Raw genomic sequence first — 22,374 nt, forward strand, 5'->3', positions numbered from 1 at the left:
GTGCCCATCATGCTCCCTTTTTTATTACCTTCCCTAACTTTTAATAAACTCCATTTACAACCAGGTGTCCAGCTTTGGATTCTTCCAAGTGGGACACAAAGAATTTGGAAGTCTTCTGATCACAGACTGCAGTGTGCACTAACAACATGATATTGCTGCTTGTGATGCTTTGCACCTCCAACCCTGGGTTCTAATCTGAGAGTTTGACCTCCTCTCCAGATAGTTGGTGGGTCTCTGGAGACAGAATAACCTACAGTCTCACTGTTTAGGTGATGCCAGCACCTGTCAGTCTTTATTCACTAGGATACAAGTTTCAAGAGGTCACTGATCTCTATTTTGTTCATTGATGTGTCCCAAGAGCCTAGAAGAATGCCTGGAACATAGTAGACTCAATTCATTTTTGTTTCTGTGTAGGAAATGGCTCTCTTACAGACCTACCAATTCTTAAATAACAATTACAGGAGACCATTGTTCTAGACTAGACTCCTGCACTAGGCCCCAACAGACCAGATTAACAATCAAAAAATACAGTCATTCATATTAAGCTTCCATATCACCAAATGGAAACTAAGCTGTGATCCGACCTTCCCAGCAATCAGGAGAAAGAGGTAATAACTGAATTTCCCAAACAGACCATTTTAAATTAGCATGATAATGAAGTTCCCTTGCTTTAATTTTTGCAAACAAAAGTATCATGAAGTAACTTGAGTTAACCAATCAGTTATTTTTCTGTTGTCCTGTCTCCCCATTCCCACCTTACAAGGAAAGTATTTTAAAATGGCCAATCCACTCTTTGTTCTTTGTTTCTGCTTTTTAAAGCCCCTTTCTGTTTTATGAAACCAGTCGCTTCTGTGCAGCTCACCAGAGCACTTACTTTATTTTATGGAATGAAGTGTTACCCAATTCTAGAGTCAAAATCAAAACCAATTAAGATCATTAAACTAAGTTGGTGTAATTTTGTTTTTTGACAGTTTGGAGTCATGGGCTACATGTAATATTCAGCCTCTCCTTGGTTTCCAACATGTTCAGGTTAACCATAATGATCCCAGTTTCCATGTCCTGTTGTCTCTTGGCATGTTGCACCCCAAAGCACAAAGTTCTGTTGGAATCTAGAGTAGAGTGGAAGACCCTGAGAGGAGTTCACTGCAATATTGTACCATATTTTACTGAATTTATGTGGTGTGATTGATTTGGAAATAATGCTTTCGAATTTTTTTTACTGCATATAAGTTCCTATTATTAGTTTACTTGCTTGGCAGATGCTCTACCACTTGAGTCACTCCGCCAGCCTTTTTTGGGTTGGATATTTTCAAGATAGGGTCTTGTGAACTATTTGTCTGGGCTGGCTTCAAACCATGATCCTATGATCTCTGCTTCCTCAGTAGCTAGGATGACAGGCATGGACCCCCGGTGCCTGGCTCAAACTTTTTTTTGTTTTTGGTGGTACTGAGGATCAAACCCAGAGACTAATATATGCTAAGCAAATGCCCTACCATTGAGCTTAAAACTTATTAAGTCTCATCCATCCATCCATCTAAATATACATTTAATTCAAACAATGCAGGCTATGTGGCCATATTATCTGCCAGGTGCTAGGGATACAGTGTTGAGCAGAAACAGACAGATTTCTGCTCTGGTGGGATTCTGACTCTCTCTAGCTAGGAAGAGAGACAATAATCCTATAATCATAATGGCAATTATAATCATAATTATAATTATAATCATAATTGTTAACCCTCTTACCTGTGCTCTATGAAAGGAGAGCACAGGGCCAGGAAGTCTTCCCTAAGGAAGAGGTGCAAAAGTGACAGCTGAAGGCTGAGTTTGAATTAACCTGGTGGAGGAAGAGTATTGAGGATAGGGAAATGGCCAGAACTGCTTGTTGAACATGTTGGGTGATGAAGAGATTGGTTGTTGTCTTCTTGGGAAGAGTTGGAGAAAAACATCAGTAGTGGAAGTCTTCTCACCTCCTTAGTCATTCTGGTTCCTGTGACTGTAGGCCTTGCTTTGTGACCATGATAGGACACTCTCCATGTGCAGCAGGTACCATAGGTGTGAACACTTCTTCTGCTGGTGGTATAGGGAAATGGGGGCAGGAAAGGACACAACTGATAATGCCAGTCCTAAAAATGCATTCCTGCTCCTATTTCTTTGCATCCTTAGTACAGTCAGTCTTTTGGCAGTACTGGGGTTTGAGCTAGGGCCTCACACTTGCTAGGCAGGGACTCTATCCCTGTTTTGTGTTGGGTATTTTCAAGATAGGGTCTCAGGAACTATTAACCCTGGCTAGCTTTGAACTGCAGTCTTCCTGATCTCTGTCTCTCGTGTAGCTAGGATTACAGTTGTGAGCCCCTTGCTAGCACTTAGTACAGTCAGTGTTTTTGAGTCATTCTTCTACATGCATAATACTATCTCATTGTGGTTTCAATTTGTATTTCCCTGATGGCTGGTGATTTTGAATGTCCTTTCATGTGCCTAATTACCATGTGTATGTATATATTTCAGTAAAGTACCTTTTCAAGTCTTTTGCCCATTTTTAATGTGGATCACTTTTTATCTTACTAATGTGTTTAGAGAGTTTTTGTGCATTCTGGTTATGAGACACTTATATGGTACTTGGTTTGCACATATTTTATTCCATCTAGTCTGTCACCTATTTTTGTAATTGGAGTTTTATTGGAACATGGCCACATTCATTTATTTGCATATTATTTGTGGTTATTTCATGCTGCAATGGCAGAGCGGAGTCGTTGCAGCAAAGACCAGCCTGCCCTATGAAGCTCCCAGTATTTACTATCTGACCTTCACAAAAAGTTTGCTGACCCCTGATCTGAAGGGGGGAAATTGGAAAGATGAAGTCCAGAATGGCTACAAGCCACATCGCCCCATCTCCTCCCAGGGAGAAAGTTTGAGTAGAAGAAAGTCATGCTGACTTGTAAAGGAATTAAAAATAAGACCTGGGGGTAAGATTCATGTGCCTAGGTTCCAGACCCGGATTCAGTCCATTTTTTCCATATTCCGGCACTTCCACTTGAACCAATGGATTTTCTCCCTTTTGCTCAAGCTGGTTCAGATGTGTTTCTGCTGTCCATAACCAAAAAAATACACATTTTCTCATGATAAAACCACATTTTTCTTTTTGCCTCTTTAAAATGTGTATGGTTTACATACAGTTTGAGTGTGTTCCCCCAGGGCTCATGTGTTGTGAGCTTGGTCCGCTATGTGGCAGTGTTGGGGGGTGGGGCCTATAGGGAAGTAATTAAGCCACTGAGGGTGCTGCCCTGACATGGAATTAATGTGTTTCTCAGGAGACCCTGGTTAGTTCTCCCAAGAGGCTTTTGGTAAAAGAGCAAGCTTAGTCCCTGCCCAGTCTCTCTCTGGCTGTCTTCTCACCATGCCTCTTGCACATGCTTCCACCATATATCCATCTGCCATGACATTACACAGCCTGGGCTCCTGCATGGGAGCTAGTGCTAGCACCGTGCTGTTTGGAAGCCAACTTCCAAAACTGTAAGCTAAGTAAACTTCCATTTCTTTTTTTTTCATTTTCTGTGCTGGGGGTCAAACTCCATGCCTCGTACATGCTAGGCAAGCCCTCTACCACAAGCAACATTTCCCAACCCAAACTCTTTTCTTTGTAAGTTACCCAGCCTGAGATATTTTGTTATAGCACTGAAAATTTGACTAATACTCTGAGTAACTGGATTTATATTTCTTACAACCAAAGAAATTTGTGACTAGAATGGGAGTGGTGAGAAGCAGAAGGGGGACTTTGCCATAGGGCACAGACAGTGTGAGGCCACTGACCAATCTCCAACAGCCATTTAAGGTTTATAAAAAAATGCCATCCTTAAAACTCATCAGAGCATATGACAACTCCTGGTTTCCAGTGCCTTCTAACTTAACAGCAAGACTACTCTTTCATTTTCCTCTTTGCTATGAGTCTTTATAAATGAATGACGGTTATGTTTCATCTGTGTTACACAAACTTATAGTAAGTATATTAGTCAGCAATCTAATGCAACAAAACAAAAAAGAAATATATGATATCCTTTATCTATCTCTCTAACTCCACTGTGGGTGACATTCCACCCTCTTTTACTCATGTGTCAGCCTCTTTGGCTTAGCTCCTTCAGGAGCTACCCTTTAAACCAAAAATCAGAGTAGCCCCTAAAACACAGAGAAGCTCTGAGCTCCCTTCCCTCAAGTGGGAGTCATGAGTGTGAGGGTGTGGGTACTGGTCAAATAGAGCCTACACTGAAGTATTATGGCTCTTGGAGGCAGGAAGAAAGGAAGATTTTTTGTTCTCTTGAATCTCTTAAAACTGTGAAACAGTAATTCATAAATATCATCTATTAGTTTCCCCAGCCATGATTTTCATTCATTTTTTGAGAAGAGCAGACCTAAGTCAGATGGTGGGGACAGGAGTCAGTAGAGAACCAGGCATCTTGGTTCTGATCCTAACCTTCTTATCATTTATAAATATTTGTTGAATGAATAAACATGAATGATTAGGGGTTTGCCATCACCTCTTACCACCTCTCTTGTTTTAATTGTAAAGAAACAGCAATAGTAATAACAATGTCTGCTCTACTCAGAAAATTAGTGTGAAGACTTGACAAGGAGGAAATGACGAAGCATTTTGAATGAGTGCAAAGATCGGTTACCATGCTAGGCAGAATAATGGTCTCCTCAAGACGTCTGTGTCCTAATCCCCAGATTCCTGAAAGTGTACCACATGGCAAAGGGAATTAAAACTGAAGATGGAATTAAGTTTCCTGATCAGCTGACCTCAAAATAGAAACTACCCTGAATTATCCAGGTGGAGCCAGTGTAACCAAAACTCTTTAAATGTGGCAGAGGGTGGCAGAGGGAGGCAGAGAGTCAGCATCAAAGGAATGTGATGTAGGGAACACTCAACCACTTGTTGCTGGTTGTCAACATGGAAGAAGGCATCCAGACACTGGTGGCTCACACCTGTAACCCTAGCTACTTAGGAGGTTGAGATTGCAATGAACATAGTTCCAGGCCAGCCCGACAAAAACAGTGAGACCCCACCTCAACAGAAAAAACTGGGCATTGTGGCACAGACATCCCAGTCATGCAGAAGAAGTGTAAAATAGCAGAATGTTGGTCCAGGCCGGCCTGGGCAAAAAGTGAGACCTCATCTCCAAAATAACCAGAGCAAAAAGGACTTTGGGTATGGCCCAAGTGATTGAGTGCTTGCTTTGTGCACACAAAACCCTAAGTTTGAACCTCTGCAAAAAAGAAAAACAAAACAATATTGAAGATGGTCCCAAGTCAAGTCCTTCCTACCAACACTTTAATTTTAGCCCGTGACCTATTTTGGACTTTTCACCTTCAGAAGTATAAGATGATAAATTTGTACTACTTCAAAGCAGTGAATTTGCAGTGATGTGTACCATAACAATAGAAAACAAATGCGATGCTTTTAAGTGTTTGCGATGCCAATGGTCCTTAATATCCTAGAACAAGAGTGAGCCTGTCCTAGCCATAGTCGTGTTGATCCTGAAAACTAGGGCCTCCAGGAGGTCTCAGGTGGTTGAGAGGAGAAACATGTTTAGTAGGCATGTATTTTCCTGGGTTGGTTGGTTGGTTGTTTTATGCTGGGATCAAACCCAGGGTCTCACATATACTCCATAAGTCGAGTACTACTGAGCTACACCCTGAGCCTTTCTTCTTGTTTTGTTTTTGTTTTTGTTTTGATTGCTGGAGAGGTCTGAAGAAAAGCAAGCTGAAAACCTTAAGGACAAGATGTACGAACTTAAAGGTTTCCTCCTCAAACCAAAGTGTACTCGGAAACAGCTGAGAACTCTTTCTTTCTTTTTTAAAGTGCAGAGAATGGACCACAGAGACTTGAACATGGTAGGCAAGTGCTCTCAGTCAGTCCCCTGAGAATGTTTTTAATGATTTAAAGTAACCCTACTAATTCCCTTGGTCTCATGACACTAAAACAGTTTGAGACATTGTGGGATCTCAGACTTCTTATGATCAATCAGTGAAGAACTTTTTTGTTGTTGTTAATTTATCTCCAAAGCACTATGTTAAGATATATTAGGAATGTGCCAGGCATGGTGGCACAGACCTGTAATCCCAGCACTTGGGAGGTGGAGGCAGGAGGATTGTGAGGTTGAGGCCAGCCTGGGTTATATAGCGACATCCTGTCTTTAAAAAAAGAGAAAAGAAAGGAAGAGAAGAAAAGAAATATTACACAAAATAAGATCATCAAAGAGGAGTTTATTAGTCAGTTTCACATTGCTATAATGAAATTCCAGAGGGAATTAACTTATAAAAAGAAAGGTTTATGTATGTCAGTGTTCTAGAGATTTTAGTCCAAGATAGGGCATTCCCCTCTTTTGGGCCTCTGGCAATGGTGGCACATCATGGAGGAACAAGTGGCTAAGCAAACCACTTACATATGGGCCAAGAATCAGAGAGGACAGGGTAGGCTCCCAATCTGCTTCAAGGTATGCCCCCAATGATCTAAGGACCTCCACTAGTCTCTACCTTCTAAAACATCCACAGCGCCTCTCAATAGCACCACCCTGGGGACCAAGCCTTTAACACATGGACCTTTGAGGGCTTCTATCCATATTCAAATCATAGCAGAGAATAATAAGCAATCATAAAAAAGAAATACAAATGGTCATTAATATATGACAAATGTCCATCTTTAAAGAGATATAAATTACAATATTATGCTTTGAATACTTGTTCCCCCAAAAGGTTCATATTGTTGAAGGCTTGGTCCCCAGTTGGTGGATCCAATAATTGAAAGGTGATTGGATCATGAGGGCTCTAACTTAATGAATGGATTAATTCCTTGATGGAGTCATAATATGATGACTTCATTGGGAGGTGATAGAAAGTAGGAGCTGGGCCTACATGGGGGAAGCAGGTCAGTGGGAGCATGCCCTGGAAAAATGTACTTTGTTAACAGTTCCTTCCTTTTTCCATTTCCTGGCTGCCATGAGGTGAGCAGCTCTATTTCACCATGCCCTTCTATCTTGGTGCTCTACCTTACTACAAGACCCAGAAACAGTGGAGCAAGTCAACCATGGACTGAAACTGTGAGTCCTGTAACTAACTAACACAAGCAATGAGATATCACGTTATGTCCATCAAATTGGCAAACATTCTTAGAAAGAAAACAGTACCACCCTTTACTGACAATAGCGTGAAAGAGCACCATCATACAGTTAGGGTAAAATTGCTATAATCTTTTGTGAGACAATCCAGCAATTTGATTAAAAAATTTTAACCTAGTAATTTCAATTTAGAAATTTTCCTTCAAAAGACTACCAGAAATGTATACAATTATTTATATATAAAGGTATTTATAAAGGTAATTTTAGAGTAGTGGAAAACTAAATAAAATAAATTCAATGTCAACGAAATGTGGAATTTATTAAGTAAATCATGGCAGTTTAGCAGCGTATCTACAAGTGAGGATTCCTACTACTTCCTTGCTGTTGGACCTTTGGTATTTGCCTATCTGCCTTGTAGCCTAGTTTCTTCATCCTAAAATGGGGTTGTTATAGCATTAAATTACTATATACATGGAGAATGTAAGGATTAGTAATTATCATGATCAGTATTATCGCTGTCACGAATACTTCACATAAAAGAAACCTGCAATCACTCCAAATTGGTAGAGGGTTTGGGCAGGATAATTCTCCAGCCAGGATCTTGGTGAAAGATAAGTGGGGTTCTTATACAAAAGGGAGATAGTGGGAAGGACGAGATCCAAAGAAGAAGGAAGGGCCTAGTGATTCTCTGGCCAGGCCTGCTGTGTTTGCATCTATTTACCATCAGTAAATAAAGATTAAGTAACATTGAGAGATCGACTTTTTATTCTTGAGGAAGTATGACTCAGGACAACTCAACATTCAACAGCCCTGCGTTAAGAAGATACAAGGTTTTCCTTGGTTGGTTTTCCAAGAGAACTATCAGATCCTTTAAGTGTTATTTCTACATTCTTCTCACATTAGGAAGGTGACCATATTTTATAAGATGTGAGTTTGATTTAGCCAATAGCCTTTCCCCTGGCTTTCCAGGTACAAATGTTCAAGCTATGGATTTAAAAGTAGAAATAAACCTTAAAGATCGTTTAGTCCAGGGGATCTCAACCTTCTGTGTTCCATGAACTGCTTTGGCAAGCTGATAGGACCTGTGGACCTCTCCTCAGAATAGGTTTTAAATGCATTTACAAAGCAAAAACAGGACCGCAAAAGAAACAATCACATTGAAAATGAGTTTTTAAAAATTTTTAAATGAAAATAAATGTGTAATGTAATGGGCTTTATTGTGACTCACTGATAAGATTGTTAAAAGTCTCAGTATAACTAATGTTCTTTGAAAAGGTTCTAAACATACATGATAAGATATTTGTGATGATTCTAATGTGACATAAAAATATGAGAAGTAATAAAGTCATAGCTACTGCACATGGTAGAGTTGCTCACACTCATAGTTAAAGAAATAGCTAAATTTCATCTAGGTGTTAATGACAATAAAGGTACCATTCCCCCATCTATATTCTGTCTATATATACTGGTTAAGAACCCTAAACAAGTTCAAAACTGTCCTGTCACAGAGTGGCAAACTGCAGCCCAATTTTTGATCCCTGTGAATTGTCTGACTTCACAGTTAGTGAACAGCAAATTCAAGTCCCTTATTCCATACTGCTTCCTGTTGTCTGAATCTCAAGGATCTAGGCTTAGACAGAATATATACATGACAGAAGCCGAGTTAACTTATTTTGGAACAAAAGTAAAATTTGGGCTTAAACCATTTGATTTTTCTCTTTACAAAGAGTTTTACCTGGTAATAGAAATTAAAATCAAGCCTTCCAAAGACTCAGTGAAATCTGTCTAAGTTATTTGCAGGTAAAATTTAGCCAAATATCTGACCTTTAAGAAAGCCTCTGAGGTCTACATTAGAGTTCTTTTTTGTACATACGTGATCTGTTCATAATTCAATAAAGCCCTAAGGCCTGTGAGCCAAAATTCTGGAAATATATTTCTGAGACACCCTGCCTGTGAATGCCTTTTTAAAAAATGCATCAGTGACAGAGAAGATTATAATTAGAACATTTATTCCTGTTATTATGAAGCCAGCTAGAACGCTTCCAATAAAAATTCTCCAAAGGTAGAACACTGTTTTTGGCTCTTGGCTCCTCATTAATTGTACAGCCCAGTTCCTTATATAGTATAATGTCCCAACCAAACAGCCCAGTGCACTTATAAAATTTGGTGTATGTGAGGAAAGTTTGATTATAAGAAAAATGTTCCAGGGCATTCTTTTTCTTGCTAATTCTAATTTGATCTTAGACTCTCACCTTCTAGTAAGTCTGTCAGTCAGTCAGTGCATGAATGTGCTTTTAATGTCTTTTCTCAGTCAACAATTGTTCCAAGTTGAATTAATATATTTTCTTATTTTCTGTATTATTGAAACATTTGGGGCCTCGTGGACCTGGAGAGTCACCCCTCCTAGGGTCAACTTATTCCTAGAGATAACAATTTGCTAGTCTTTGATATGCCTCCCATGATGAAAGTATATTTTTCCCATTATGTGGGCTTGACTTTGTTCTCTTAAAACAGTAGTTCACTAAGGAGCCTTTGACCATTTCTTGGGCTTGGTTTGCACCATGAATCACAGTGTCGGCTGTGAGTCACTTTATTTTAGTCATTTGGGACTACTTTTATTTTTTCAGTGCTAGGGTTCAAACCCAGGGCCTTGATTTGATCACACCGAGCTAAGCTACCATTTAATGCTCTACCACTGAGCTCTACCCCCAGCCCTGAAATGACTTTCTGATCCCCAGATCTCTTGTCTAATAGAAAGGAGGCAAGGAAAGTAGGATCTCATCTCATTTCTCCTGCCTTATTATTTCTTTGCTTTAGAATACTGTATGCTCGTACGCCAGAAGAAGCACACCATTGCTGCCTGAAAGTTGGATGAATAGATGGCAGCCAGGGCAGCCAGTGCCTCATCTCACCATGGACGGATTTCAGATTTCCCCCGCCCTTTCACTACTGATCTCCTTGCTCTCCAGTTACATTTCTGACAGACGACAAAGATCTGTGTCAACACGTACATGCTTTTAGCATCACAGGTTTTTAGGAAGGCTATCTTGTTCAATACTTCTCCCCAGCACACACACGCACATATAAAAAATAACAATATTTGCACCTGCCTAGCAAGTGAGTATCCTGAGTTCAAAACCCAGTACTGCAAATAAATAAATAATAAATAATAAACAGCCCTGCGTGCACTGGTGGCTCATGCCCATAATCCTAGGTACTCAGGAGGTGGAGATCAAGAGGATTGAGTTGAGGTCAGCCATGGGCAAAATGTTTGGGAGCTCCAACTCAACCAATAGCTGGGCATGGTGGTTCAAGCCTGCCATCCCAGCTACTGTGGGAAACATAAACAGGAGAATTGCAGTCCAGACCCTATCTCAAAAATAATCAGAGCCAAAAAGACTGAAGACATTGCTCAAGTGGTAAAGTGCTTGCCTAGAAAGCATGAAGCCCTGAGTTCAAACCTCGGAACCACCAAGAAGAAAATAGCACCATTGCTGACAGAGAACAAGTCTGATTAAGTACTTTGGCAACAAACTGCTTACTACCTCCCAAGAGAAACTTCTATTCCTGAACAACTCTGTTTTTAAAAAGTTGTTAATATTAAACCACAACAATATTTAAAGTGTTTTTCTTCTAAGTAACAGATTTTATTGAAATTTGGGCCTTAAAGGACAACTTTAAGATTTAAAGTTGTAATTCTGGTTAAACGAGCACCATTAGCACTGTCTGGCCATGCCTCGCTTTCCTGAGGCGTTTTGTTAAACAGGGTCTGGAATCCCAAGATTTTCATTTGCTGCTACTGGGAGGCAAAGCCAACTCAAGGCCCAGTTCAATGGTATATTCTGTAATCCCAGCATTTGGCAGACAGAGGCAGGAGGATCATGATTTCAAGGGGTACATTTTGAGAAGCTGCCAAAAAAAAAAAAAACACCAAAAAACCAGAATGAGGCACTAGGTGCCAGTGGCTCGCTCCAGTAATCCCAGCTGCTCCAGAGACCAATCAGGAGGATCGTAGTTTGAAGCCAGCCCAAGCAAACAGTTTGGGAGACCCTATCTTGAAAATACCCAACACAAAAAAAAGAGCTGGTGGGATAGCTCAAGTGATAGAGTGCTTGCCTAGAAAGTGTGAGGTCCCGAGTTCCTGAGTTTAAACCCTAGTACTGCCAAAAAATAAAAAGTAGAGTGAGGTGTTGACTCTGAGTGTGAAGGGGACAATGATTAGATGTTTTTAGGGAAAAGAGTAATGATTTTGTTATAGAATTACTAATTAGAGGTCACAAAGTAAGAGAAGCAGTATAAAATTAAACAGGAATGTTTGCAGCACTTGGGAACAAAAAGTACCTGAAAAAATAAAACTGGAAGATTCGGTGAGAGTTTCCCTGCATTCCCATGGACCTACTCTCTGTCCTGGTAAACTGACCTATAGGAGCTACATCATGGCCCTCTGGCTTCTGATTAGATTCTGCTAAGTCATTGGGGAAGCCCTAGCAGGAGATGGGAAGAAAGAATGGTAGTGTTGGAATGTTTATCTTCTGTCCCAGTCTTTCCTTTGTGGGTCCCTACAAGCTGGCTGCCCTCTTCCTGCAAGGCCTGTGTCAGTGCCCTCCCTCTCCACAGTTTTCTCTGTGAGTTCTAGTAACCCTCTCCCTTCTAGGCCTGGGGCACTGTATAACCCTAGCAGAGTGAGGCCTGATGGTTTCCCATACCCTACCCGGATGCAAATAGTCCTGGTCTTTATTAAAGTACACAATTAGAATGTGCTATTTGTTTCCTGCCAGGACCCTGAATGACACAGTAATTATCCAATGAATGTTGATATTGACTCATTACTCCATGCCAAGGAAGAATAAAATGATAAATTGGACAGTTGATGCCTTCAAGGGCAATCTGGAGTCAGCCACAGAAACATCCTTGTTTACCTCTTGATAAGTGAAGCTGGGGGGCTGGGTGGGAGGTGGGTGGGGTGTGAAACAGTCTGGGGCTTGGAGATACTCCTGGGTTTCTTGGTGGAGGTGGGACCAGGCAAATTTGGAAGCAAGGAGGTAGATAGGAAGTGGTCAGGAGCTTGGAAAGAGATGAGAAATATTTTTGGCCAAGGACATCCAGGGTCAATCAGATCATGGTGAGGGATTAGAGTGGAAGGATACAGTAGTCCAGGTTACAGGCAGTCTGGTGTTGGGAGGAGGAGACCCTCCATTTGCTTCCTTTCCTCATCAAGAGAAAAATGACACAGGTGCAGTCTGCTGTCTCTCTTAGCCCTTTATTCCACCACCATTACCCAGGGCTTGACACTCCTACTTCCTTGGCCTGTCTTTTGAAAATCAGCCTATTACACTTTCTGCACATTTTAAGGACTTTAAGATTGCAAAAAGATAATATGGTAAATTACTCCTTGGAGATGAGCTACAGAGGAGGGCTGGAAGTGAACATTTCCAAATGCATCCTAGACGCGCCGGCAAACAGAACACTTTCTCTGATAGCAACATGTAACAATGTTCTTGCCCCTTGGAGAAGGGTGAGGATAACGGAAGGAAAGGGAGCTTGCTTCACTTCATCAAGGTGATTTCATCAAGGCAAATTTGGATTCATATTGGTTTGGGCAGGTTGACACTTTTTGGGGGTCGGAGGGGACTGAGGTTTGAACTCAGGGGCTTCACGCTTGGCAAGCAGTCACTTTATCGCTTAAGCCACACCTCCGGTCCATTTTGCTCTGGTTATTGTGGAGATGGGGTCTCGCAAACTCTTTACCCGGACTGGCCTCCATCGGCAATCCTCCCAATCTCAGCTTCTCAAGTACCTAAGGATTACAGGCCTGACCCATCGGTGCCCAGCGACAGGTGAGCACTTTCAAGACCCATTTTATCACACTTTATAGGCAAAGTCCAGGGTGCAGGAGTTGCCTGTCTTCTCTCAACAGCAAGCTGCAGGTGGTTTCATCACTAGGGAAGGCCAAGTCCACCGCTGCCCAAACCACCCCAGTTCTCGTTGACCCTTCCTTGGCATCAGAGCAAATCCTCTAGAACTGGAGTTTAGGAGGCTTCATTAATCGAAACCCATCCAACAGACCGCTCTCTTCTAAGAACCAAGCGTGTGCGCCACTGCCCTTCGCGCAAAGAAGAGACGCGGGAAGAGTTAAAGACAGTGGTAGGCACTCCTGCAAAGCTCTCGGAACCACTGACTGAATCGGGTTACTCAATCGTCTAGGAGCTGTGACGCTGGACCAGCGAGCGGCCACCGGGTAGCTAGCGCCCTCTGGCCGCGTGATCCCAGGGTGGGGCGGGTTTCACAGCTGGAGCCAGCTGCCCCCCACCCCCACCCCCACCCCGCATCCCCGGGAGGCCCCACAGCCCAGCGGGCAGTCGAGAAGGCCCCTCCCCAAGGGCGGAGATAGCGCCAAGAAGTCACCGCCCGGGCCCCGCCGCCCAGCCAGTACCCCAGGCTGCTGCCGACTCTCGGGCTGTAGCTGCGCGGAGTATGGGGCTCTGATGGCCATGGACGGCTACCGGGGCTTCTTGGGGCTGCTGGTGTCGGCGCTGCTCGTCGGCTTCCTGTCAGTGCTCTTCACCCTCATCTGGGTCCTCCACTACCGCGAGGGGCTCGGCTGGAACGGGGGCGCACTCGAGTTTAACTGGCACCCGGTGCTCGCGGTGACCGGCTTCGTCTTCATCCAGGGCATCGGTACTGGGCACCTCCCAGGGGCCGGCGGCGGGGCGCGGGTCGGGGGACCAGGCAAGCCCCGAATCAGGCGCCCGAGGGACCGCGCTGGGGCGGGGCGCGCCGGGCCGGGGTGCGCGGTGACAATGTGCGGTTGGGCGGCCGGGGGGTCCCGCGCTACTGGGTAACTCAGAGCCCGGGGACCCCAGACCCTGAGAGGACAGATGCCAGGGTACCGCGCCTGCAGGTCACTCCACCCCGCAAGCGCCGGGTGGGGGACGGAGCCTGCGCAGTCAGGGACGCAGACAGGCCAGGCCTTGCCTTGAACTTACCGCGGAATAGAAGAGGGAGGCGGCGGAGGCGACTTGCGGGGTGCGATCATCGGCCAGGGGTCAGGCCCTGCTTCCCGGTATCCGTGGCGAGAGGAACATCCTCTCTGCTCCTGGCGCTCAACGCAGCCCGGGAAACTCCCAGCACTGCCAGGGGGAGTTTCGCCGTCCTGCCCAGGCATTGGACATCTCGAACCCAACTTGTTTATGTGGCGAAAGTTTCCCCGCGGGCTGTGGCCCCGAACTCGAGGTGGGAGATTCGTGGCTCTGGGGAATGCTCGGTGCAAGCAGCCCTGGGGTTGGCTGCGCCCGGCGCTGGGCCTGCGGTGACAGCTCCCGCCTGCTTTCTCCAGGAGGAGGCTGGCGCGTTCGGACGTCGGCCTGTGAGGTGTTTACTGCCGCCGTGCAGTGCGGCTCTTAATGTCCTCACCATTTCCTTCGGTTGCTGTTTGGTGAGGGGAACCTCTGCCTAGTGGCGCAAGCGCCCTTTGCTAGCAATCACTTTCCCAAAAGTGAAATCCAGGCCGTGGCCTTGAGAAGGCATTTAGAAAAAGAAAGTGGCATAGTTGGGTTATGTCGTAGGAGGTATTCAAGAGGAAGGAAAAGGTCCCCAAAGAGATGCCAACCGACTGAAACCTCTAGCCTGGCCTCTGAGGTGGCTGCCTTTCCTTCACCAATATGAAACTCACACCAATAAGCAGACGACAAAGCGCAAGCGCTGACCTCATCCCCCCAAAACAGTGGGCTTGGTGTGTTTTTGTGTTCCTGCTTCAAAGTTGTGCTACAGCCTTCCGCAAGTGTGGCGCGCCCTCTCCCACTCTGGAATGTAGTTGAAGCTACTGCTAATGAACGCCCAGCCCCGGGAGGCTTCCCCGGAGTGAGATTGACACCGGGTGTATCACTGGCTGAGTCATTGCGTTGCATAAATCTCGGCTCGTTTGCCACTACACAAAAATGAGAAAACCAATGTTTCAAAGTCGCTGTCACCAGAAGCACTTCTTCTTTCAAGGTGGCGCCCTCTTGGTTTAGCCAGAGTTGTCTGCAGGGCAGTCCAAATGGTTTCTTCATCGCTTCGTCCACATCCTGGAGTAGCTCCAAATACCAAGGAACTCTCCAGAGATTTGGAATATGTTCTTGTTGTTGACCGTAAGGAAGACACAGGCGGTAGCACTGTTGCCTAACTTCCCAAAGAGGAGACAAATTCACAAAAGGACTAGCATGTGTTGAGTGCTTTCTGTGTATCCACTATGTCATTATATAACAGTAAACTGAAGCTCAGAGGAGCTGAATAATTTGCCTATGGAAGTTATATAAGTTCTTTCAATGTCCTTATTTTCAAGGATTATTTCTGATTTTATGACAATAGGCTTGTTTTCTGCAAAGTTTTTGTTTTGGTTTAGTTTTTGGGGTTTTCTTTGTGACAGCTTCTCACTGTGTAGCCCAGGCTGGTCTTGAACTCACAGTCCTCTTGTCTCAACCTCCCTAGTGTTGGGATTGCAAGCCTGTGCCAAAATACCAGGCTCAAAGTTGTTGTTTTAGAGAAACTGAAAACTTCATCTAAAATATACTTGAAATTCGTCATTCATGTTAAAGTCCATTACACGGTTTTCCTAAAAGGTATTTAAATTCTCTCAACAATGGATTTATCTTAATCTGTTTATACCTACTTCTGGGCAAAATGTCTACATGGAATATTTTGAGAATTTTCATCTGCTGTGATGGTACAAATCTTGTTTTTTTTTTTAGGTCTAGTCACTATCATTGTGTTAATGTGCTAATGTTTGTCTTGTCAACATTATCCGCCCTGTTTACTGTTTGGATCCTGGGTTTGAAAAGCATTTTAATCACAAAATACATTTAATTGACACAAACATGAACTTTTTCATACATGTAGACACATGCATGGTTCTCTCCAGTTCTATATCTTGGCCCCCACACTCCCCAACCCAAACAGTAGGAAGCCTGCAGTGGAAGGAGTAAATACAGACACTCCTCTGTTCAGGATGGAGTTACATCCTCACTAAGCCCATTAAACAAGTTGAAAATGCATTTGATATACCTAACCCAGTGAACATCAGTGGTTAGCAGCACGATGTACTGGTTATTCAACCCTTGAGAGCTTGTTTGGAGGTTCTAGCAGGGGAGCGCAGCTACTCGTATACCCTTGACCGAAGAACGGTCCTCCTCTATCAGGGATGGTCGTCCTCTTCGACCGAGCGCGCAGCTTCGGGAGGGACGCACATGGAGCGGTGAGGGAGGAAGGGGACACCCGCCTAGCCAGCCAGATCAGCCTAATCAACCCTGGCGATCAATGGGGTGACAGATGTCGCAGCCAGATCGCCCTCACATCCGTTATTCAACCCTTGTAACTGGGTGACTGACTGGGGCTGGAGCTTATGGCCACTCTGCCAAGATCAAAATCAAACAGGTCAAAAAGATCAAAATTCAGAATCTGAAATTGAATCAGCCTAAGGCAAAGACCACTTGTAGTCAACTTTATTGGCTGTAAGGGAAACATGTTACTATTTTAATATAACTGTGTTATAGAATAGGCCAGATTTCTAATAAAGAATAAGCTATGATAGAGTTCTTCTGTAATATACAAATATAGGAGCTAAAGAAAGGAAGGCTATAGATACAGTTGAAACTCTAAGCATGAAATACTTCTTTATAAATGCAATATGCAAACAATAAACAATACTTGAAACTATGTTAAGAACAAGTATTAGTCATCTGAAACATCTTTAAGCTTGGGGGCTGGTGGAGGGGCTCATGTAGTAGAGCATCTCCTAGCAAGCACACCCCACTACCACCAAAAAAAAAAAAAAAAGGTAAGCTCTGAAGAAAGTAAGGCTAATATAGATGTTACAAAACCTCTCTCTCCCCCTCTCTCTCTCTGTCTCACACACACATACATACACCAAGTATATCTTGAAAACATATGTATTCTAAAATTAAGTTTAGCAAGCTATGGGAAATCAAAAACAAAAATATTTTTTGGGATGATTTTTGCTATGTTGCCTAGCTACTCTCAAACTCCTGGGATTAAATGATCCTCTTGCCTCAGCCTCCCGAGTAGCTGGGACTACAAGTGCCTAACACTGCACTCAGCTAAGTAAAATCGTATTATTATTATTATTATTATTTTATCATTTTTACATCTACTTACATGTGTATACATTGTTTTGCCACCACTCCCACTCCCCATCCCCCACCCCATGCTAAATAAAATCTTAAACCAGGCGCTGGTGGCACATGGAATATTTCTTGAGCAGCTGTAATCCTAGCTGCTCAAGAGGCAGAGATCAGGAGGATCAAAGCCTGCCCTGGCAAATAGTTCTCAAGATCCTGTCTCAAAAATATCCAACACAAAAAAAAGGTCTGTGGTCAAGTGGTAGAGCTCCTGCCTAGCAAGAGTGAGACCCTGAGTTCAAACCCCAGTACCACCAAAAAAAACCCTAAAACAACAACAACAAAAAAAACTTAAATGGAGTGGGAAATCTAGCTAACAGAGTCTGACATGAATGAGGAAGAGTTTAAAAGAGGCTCTGTACTCCCCTAAAAGGAATGATTCCCATGAAATAAGTATACTGTCAGGAAATCAGAGAAGCAGCCATTGTAAAGAAGGCCACAGAAAAGACTGAAGCAAATAAATGCTTTCAAAGTGGCAGTTGACCTTTGAAGGCTCAACATGCTGGAATGTGTTCTTTACTGAAAAGTGGAAAACTCAGGTGTCTCCATTTAGCAAAAAGAAGTCTTAGCAATTCTATCCTCCTTTTCCACAGAAAGAGCTCATTTTGTGGTATAAACTGAAGGAAGGGAAACTGAATAGTTTAATGCTCTCAGGTTGCTTTTGTGAGAGAATGTAGCTACATTTAAGTAACGTTAAAAAGACTAACAGAGGAAATTAAGAGTAGGTTTTTTGTTGTTGTTTTTGGTAGACTAGATCCTCAAGTGTTGGAATCACAAGCATGCACCACCACACTTGATTAGAGCAGTTCTTAAAAGGCAGTTAGGATACCCTATCAATATAGCTAAAGGTAACCAAATTCCAAGGTCACTTTTAAACATATCTGAAAAGGCTTTTGGGGTAAAACCTAGCAAAGAACATAATGGAAAAACTGCCCGAAATACACCAAAGGAATCTTGGGGAGAAATCACACCTTGATAACAAAACCTCTCAATCTTAGGGAAGTAAGGGCCTTACAAAGCATAAAGGGACAGTTCAAAGGAACTTGAAACACATTTTTGTTGGGAGGCAGAAGGACTGTAGTTTGAAGCCTGCCTGGCTACATAGTGAGTTCCAGGCCAGTCTAGGCTAGATAGTAAGACTGTCTCAAAAATGCAAAAACAAAACCCCCACACTTTTGTTATAAATAAGTGCATGTAAATCTCTCAATAATGTGCTTCGTAAGAATGTCTTAGGTATGATTATTTTGCTCACTGCTGTTTTGCTAACACCTAGAACTGGCACACGATAGGCCAATTGATAATTGCTGAATGAGTGATTATTTCTGTACCATCATTAAATTGTTAATAACAAAATGCAATTTTACAGCTACTCAAGTAAAAGTGCTCTCCCTTTCTGTCGCCTGAGCAGAGCACAGCTTAGTTAACCCTAGGGAAGAATGGGCACCAAGTAATGGAAAGGAGTCTTTAAGGCTTCTTGTTTGGTAGCATGTTCCTGCCTGAGAACACTCTGTGCCTCCTTTTGCCTGCCTAAGGACATCAGTTCACTCCCTTTTCTTTTGCATCATTGTTTCTCCCTCTACTGGATTATTTCCAATATTTTATGTGTATCATCTTTTAAAAACCCATACTCTCGACCTTGTATCAGCCTCCAGCCACTGCCCCAATTTTCTGTTTGCCTTAGAACTTCTTAAAATGTCTGTCAGTACCTACAGTCTTCAATCCTTTCCTCTTCTTTTCTGGTGAACAGTCACCAATTAGACTTCCTTCCCTCCACTCCACAGAGTTACTGCTTTGTGGTAAGGTCATGACCAATGGCTTCCACATTGCTAATCCCAGTGGTCAGCAAATAATAAGGGAAGTGAGGGTTTACAAAGCATGAAGAGATAGTTCAAAACAACCTAAAACACATTTTTTTCTTGGGAGGCTAAAGCAGCAGGATTAGGAGTTCAAGGCCAACCTGGCTAAATGGTAAGACCTCTCAAACAAAACAAAACAAAACAAAACAACCCACATTTTGTTATGAATAAATGCCCTGCAAATCTGTTAATACTGTAACTTACTCCTCATCTTGCTTGACTGGAAGTTGACATAACTGACCCCTCACTCCTTTTGGGGACACTTTCTTCTGGTAGGTAGGGTGGATATGTTGCCTGTGTCTCTTGGCTCTTCTCTTTTCCCTGGCCACCCCTTCTCAATGTTCTTTGCCTGTTTCCCCCCATCTCCCTGATTGCTGAAGGTTAGAGAACCCAAGGCTCCGTTCTCTAACCATGATCCTTTCTGCATTCATCCCCTTGGTGACTCATCCATCCTCCAGGCTTTAAATGCCATCGTTACTCAGAGACCTCACATACTTATGTTTTCAGCCTGGACTCTTCCCTGAGCTTATGCCCAGATAGTGACCTGCCTGCTCAAAATCTCTATTTGGTTGACAAATAGACAAGTCCAAATATTAACTCTTTTTCTCTTTCTTTTGGGGTAGCATCTTGCTTACAGCCCAGGCTGGCTTCAAACTCAAAATCTTCCTGCCTCAGTCTACCCAGTGTTGTGATAACAGGTGTGCAACACCACATCCAGTTCAAATCTCTTCTTGATTTTCCTTCCTCGCACCTACTAAACCACTTGTCCCATAGGTTCTTCCATTTCAGTAAATAACAACTTGGTTTTTCTATATGTTCAGAATTATACAATCATTCTCGGTTCCATATTTCTCATACATTTCATTCAATCCATCAGAAAAAAATTTTTTTTTTTGGTGGTACTGGGTTTGAACTCAGGGCTTTGCTCTTGCTAGACAGACACTCTACTACATGAACCACTCCACTCACTCTTTTTTTTTTTTTTGTATTGGGTATTTTTGACTTAGGGTCTTGAGAACTCTTTGCCTGGGCTAGCTTTGAACCTTGGTCCTCCTGATCTCTGCTTCTTGAGTAGCTAGGATTACAGGCATGAGCTACCAAGGCCAGCTATCAGAAAATCTTATGGACTCCAAACTCAAACACAATATTATCTCATTCCGACCACTGACTATTTTAATTATTAATTTATTATCTCGTCATGCAAACTCTTTAGGAAAGGAATTTTGTCTGTTTTCTTCACTGCTCTATCCATATTATTACCTAACATGGTCATTCAAATGGCATGTATTGAATTAAAGTTTGCCCAGTCCTTTAAACCAGGGTCACACCTGCAAGGATCACATAAAGTAAATAAACCAAGCGGATTTCCTGTGTAGTGTCATCAGGTTCAGCTCAACATCCTGACATAAGAGACTACCAGGACCACGGTAGGAACCAGTTACCACAGTAGAATGAAGGCGAGGAATCAGAGCTTGCTGGTAGGGTAGCATCAGATACTCCTCCTCAGGGAGCATCTGGCAGCAGTATTCCATGTAGCTCTCCACACAGCCCTCCTTAGCCATCCTTCTCTTCCCAGGTGACAGTTCAGACACTAGAAGTTAAGATCCACACTGGTGGAATCAGGGCTTAAAGTCCCCAGACCCCACAGGAACCATTTTCTCTTGTATACTCTGTGCACCTAGTTTCCAGGAATGTGCAGAGGATTGAATAGTGTCTTCCAAACAGATAAATCCAAGTCCTAATCCCAGGTACCTGAGAATGTGATCTTATTTGGAAATAGGGTCTTTGCAGATATAATTAGGACTCTCAAGATAAGCTCATCCTGAATTTAGGGTGGATCCTAAATCCAGTGACTGGTGCCCTTACAAGCAAATGGAGATTTGAGACACAAAGACACACAGAGGGAATGCCATGTGAGGACATAGGCAAAGACTGGAGTGCTAGGTCTACAAGCCAAGGGGCACCATGAATTACCAGCAGCTGCTAGAAGCTAAGAGCCTCCAGAAACCGGTCCTTCCAACACCTTGATTCTGAATTTCTGGTCTTCAGGTCTGAGAAAATTAATTTCAGTTCTTTTAAGCCACTAAGTTTGTGTTAATTTGTCAGGGTAGCCCCACAAAACAAACACCATTGCACTCTGGGAAGCCCAAAGCATTGGAGTTCTCATCAGGGGTTTATAGATTTTTTTATCGTTCTTCCCAGTACAGACAGTGCACCAATCTGGGTGATTTTTATTGTAAGCAGCGTTGCCTAATAACACTGGCAACAATGGACTTTGTTTAGGAGGACAGGTAACCTCAGGTCAGATCCTCCTGCAGCAGAGTACACGGGATATACCTGATCAAGAGGTGGGAGCTGAAGGGACTTGGAGAGCACTTACTCTTGGCAAAACAGGAAGCAGTTCCCAGCTTCAGTGGAGTGTGGCTATATGGGGATACCAGGCCAAGGCTGCCAGATTTCCCACTTTTCCAAACCAGATATTTGAAAACTGGTTAAAATTAAAATTAAATAAGTGACAAAATCAAGACAACCTCCAAGCCCAAGCATTGTGCTGATGAAACAAAACACATCTGTGGACCAAATCCATAGGGTTTTCCATCTTGACTTTGTGGAGTTTTAAATTATTCCTGGAAAAGGTAGAACAATCTTCCCTCTTAAGAAAGATAGGGGATATGAGGGTGACATCTGACACCCCATTGATGATCAGGGTTGATTTGGCTGACCTGGCTGACTAGGCAGGTGTGCCCTTCCTCCCTCACTGCTCCATAGGCATCCCTCCTGAAGCTGTGCACTCGCAATCACTGGGACGGGTATGACCTTCGGCGATAGAGGAAACCCGTTCTTCAGTCAGGGGTATAGGAGTAGCTGCGCTCCCCTGCCAGAACCTCCATACAAGCTCTCGAGAAAGATAGGCTAGAAATTTTTCTTGTAGCTTGTTTCTTCATGTGGAAACTTTCTTAAAAGGCCAAAACAAGCTTTGAAATTACTGTAGACTTGAGCTGCGGTTTTATAAATTTATTCTTTTATTCATTCATCAAATTCCTTAACATATTATCCTATTCACTTAATTGACATATAATTCAATTTTATTAATCACTCACTGTATGCAGAACATTGTATAAAACAAATGAGTTAGAGTGCTTGCCTAGCATGCATGAGGCCTTGGGTTCGAAACCTAGCACCGCCAAAAACAACAACAAAAAACAATAAGCTGCAGCATTCAAGGAGCTGCTC

The 22,374-nt window shown here is 43.0% G+C and overlaps 2 protein-coding genes across 4 annotated transcripts in view; both read left to right on the plus strand.

The window, feature by feature from the left end:
- The window catches only part of Dcaf17 (DDB1 and CUL4 associated factor 17), a 71,629-nt gene extending 60,862 nt beyond the window's left edge, over positions 1 to 10,767 (plus strand). The window contains exon 14 of one of the 2 annotated variants that reach the window (XM_074071083.1): positions 9,927 to 10,767. In XM_074071083.1, coding sequence (XP_073927184.1) covers positions 9,927 to 10,130 — 204 coding nt within the window. In that variant the 3' untranslated portion in view covers positions 10,131 to 10,767. The remainder of the gene's footprint in view (positions 1 to 9,926) is intronic. The other variant, XM_020183079.2, reaches the window with a different exon arrangement.
- A 2,672-nt stretch (positions 10,768 to 13,439) lies between these two features.
- Cybrd1 (cytochrome b reductase 1) overlaps positions 13,440 to 22,374 on the plus strand; it is a 38,805-nt gene continuing 29,870 nt past the window's right edge. The window contains exon 1 of one of the 2 annotated variants that reach the window (XM_074071085.1): positions 13,440 to 13,787. In XM_074071085.1, the coding sequence (XP_073927186.1) occupies positions 13,595 to 13,787 (193 nt within the window). In that variant the 5' untranslated portion in view covers positions 13,440 to 13,594. The remainder of the gene's footprint in view (positions 13,788 to 22,374) is intronic. The other variant, XM_020183082.2, reaches the window with a different exon arrangement.

Source organism: Castor canadensis, chromosome 4, assembly GCF_047511655.1.
Source record: "Castor canadensis chromosome 4, mCasCan1.hap1v2, whole genome shotgun sequence".
Taxonomy (NCBI): domain Eukaryota; kingdom Metazoa; phylum Chordata; class Mammalia; order Rodentia; family Castoridae; genus Castor; species Castor canadensis.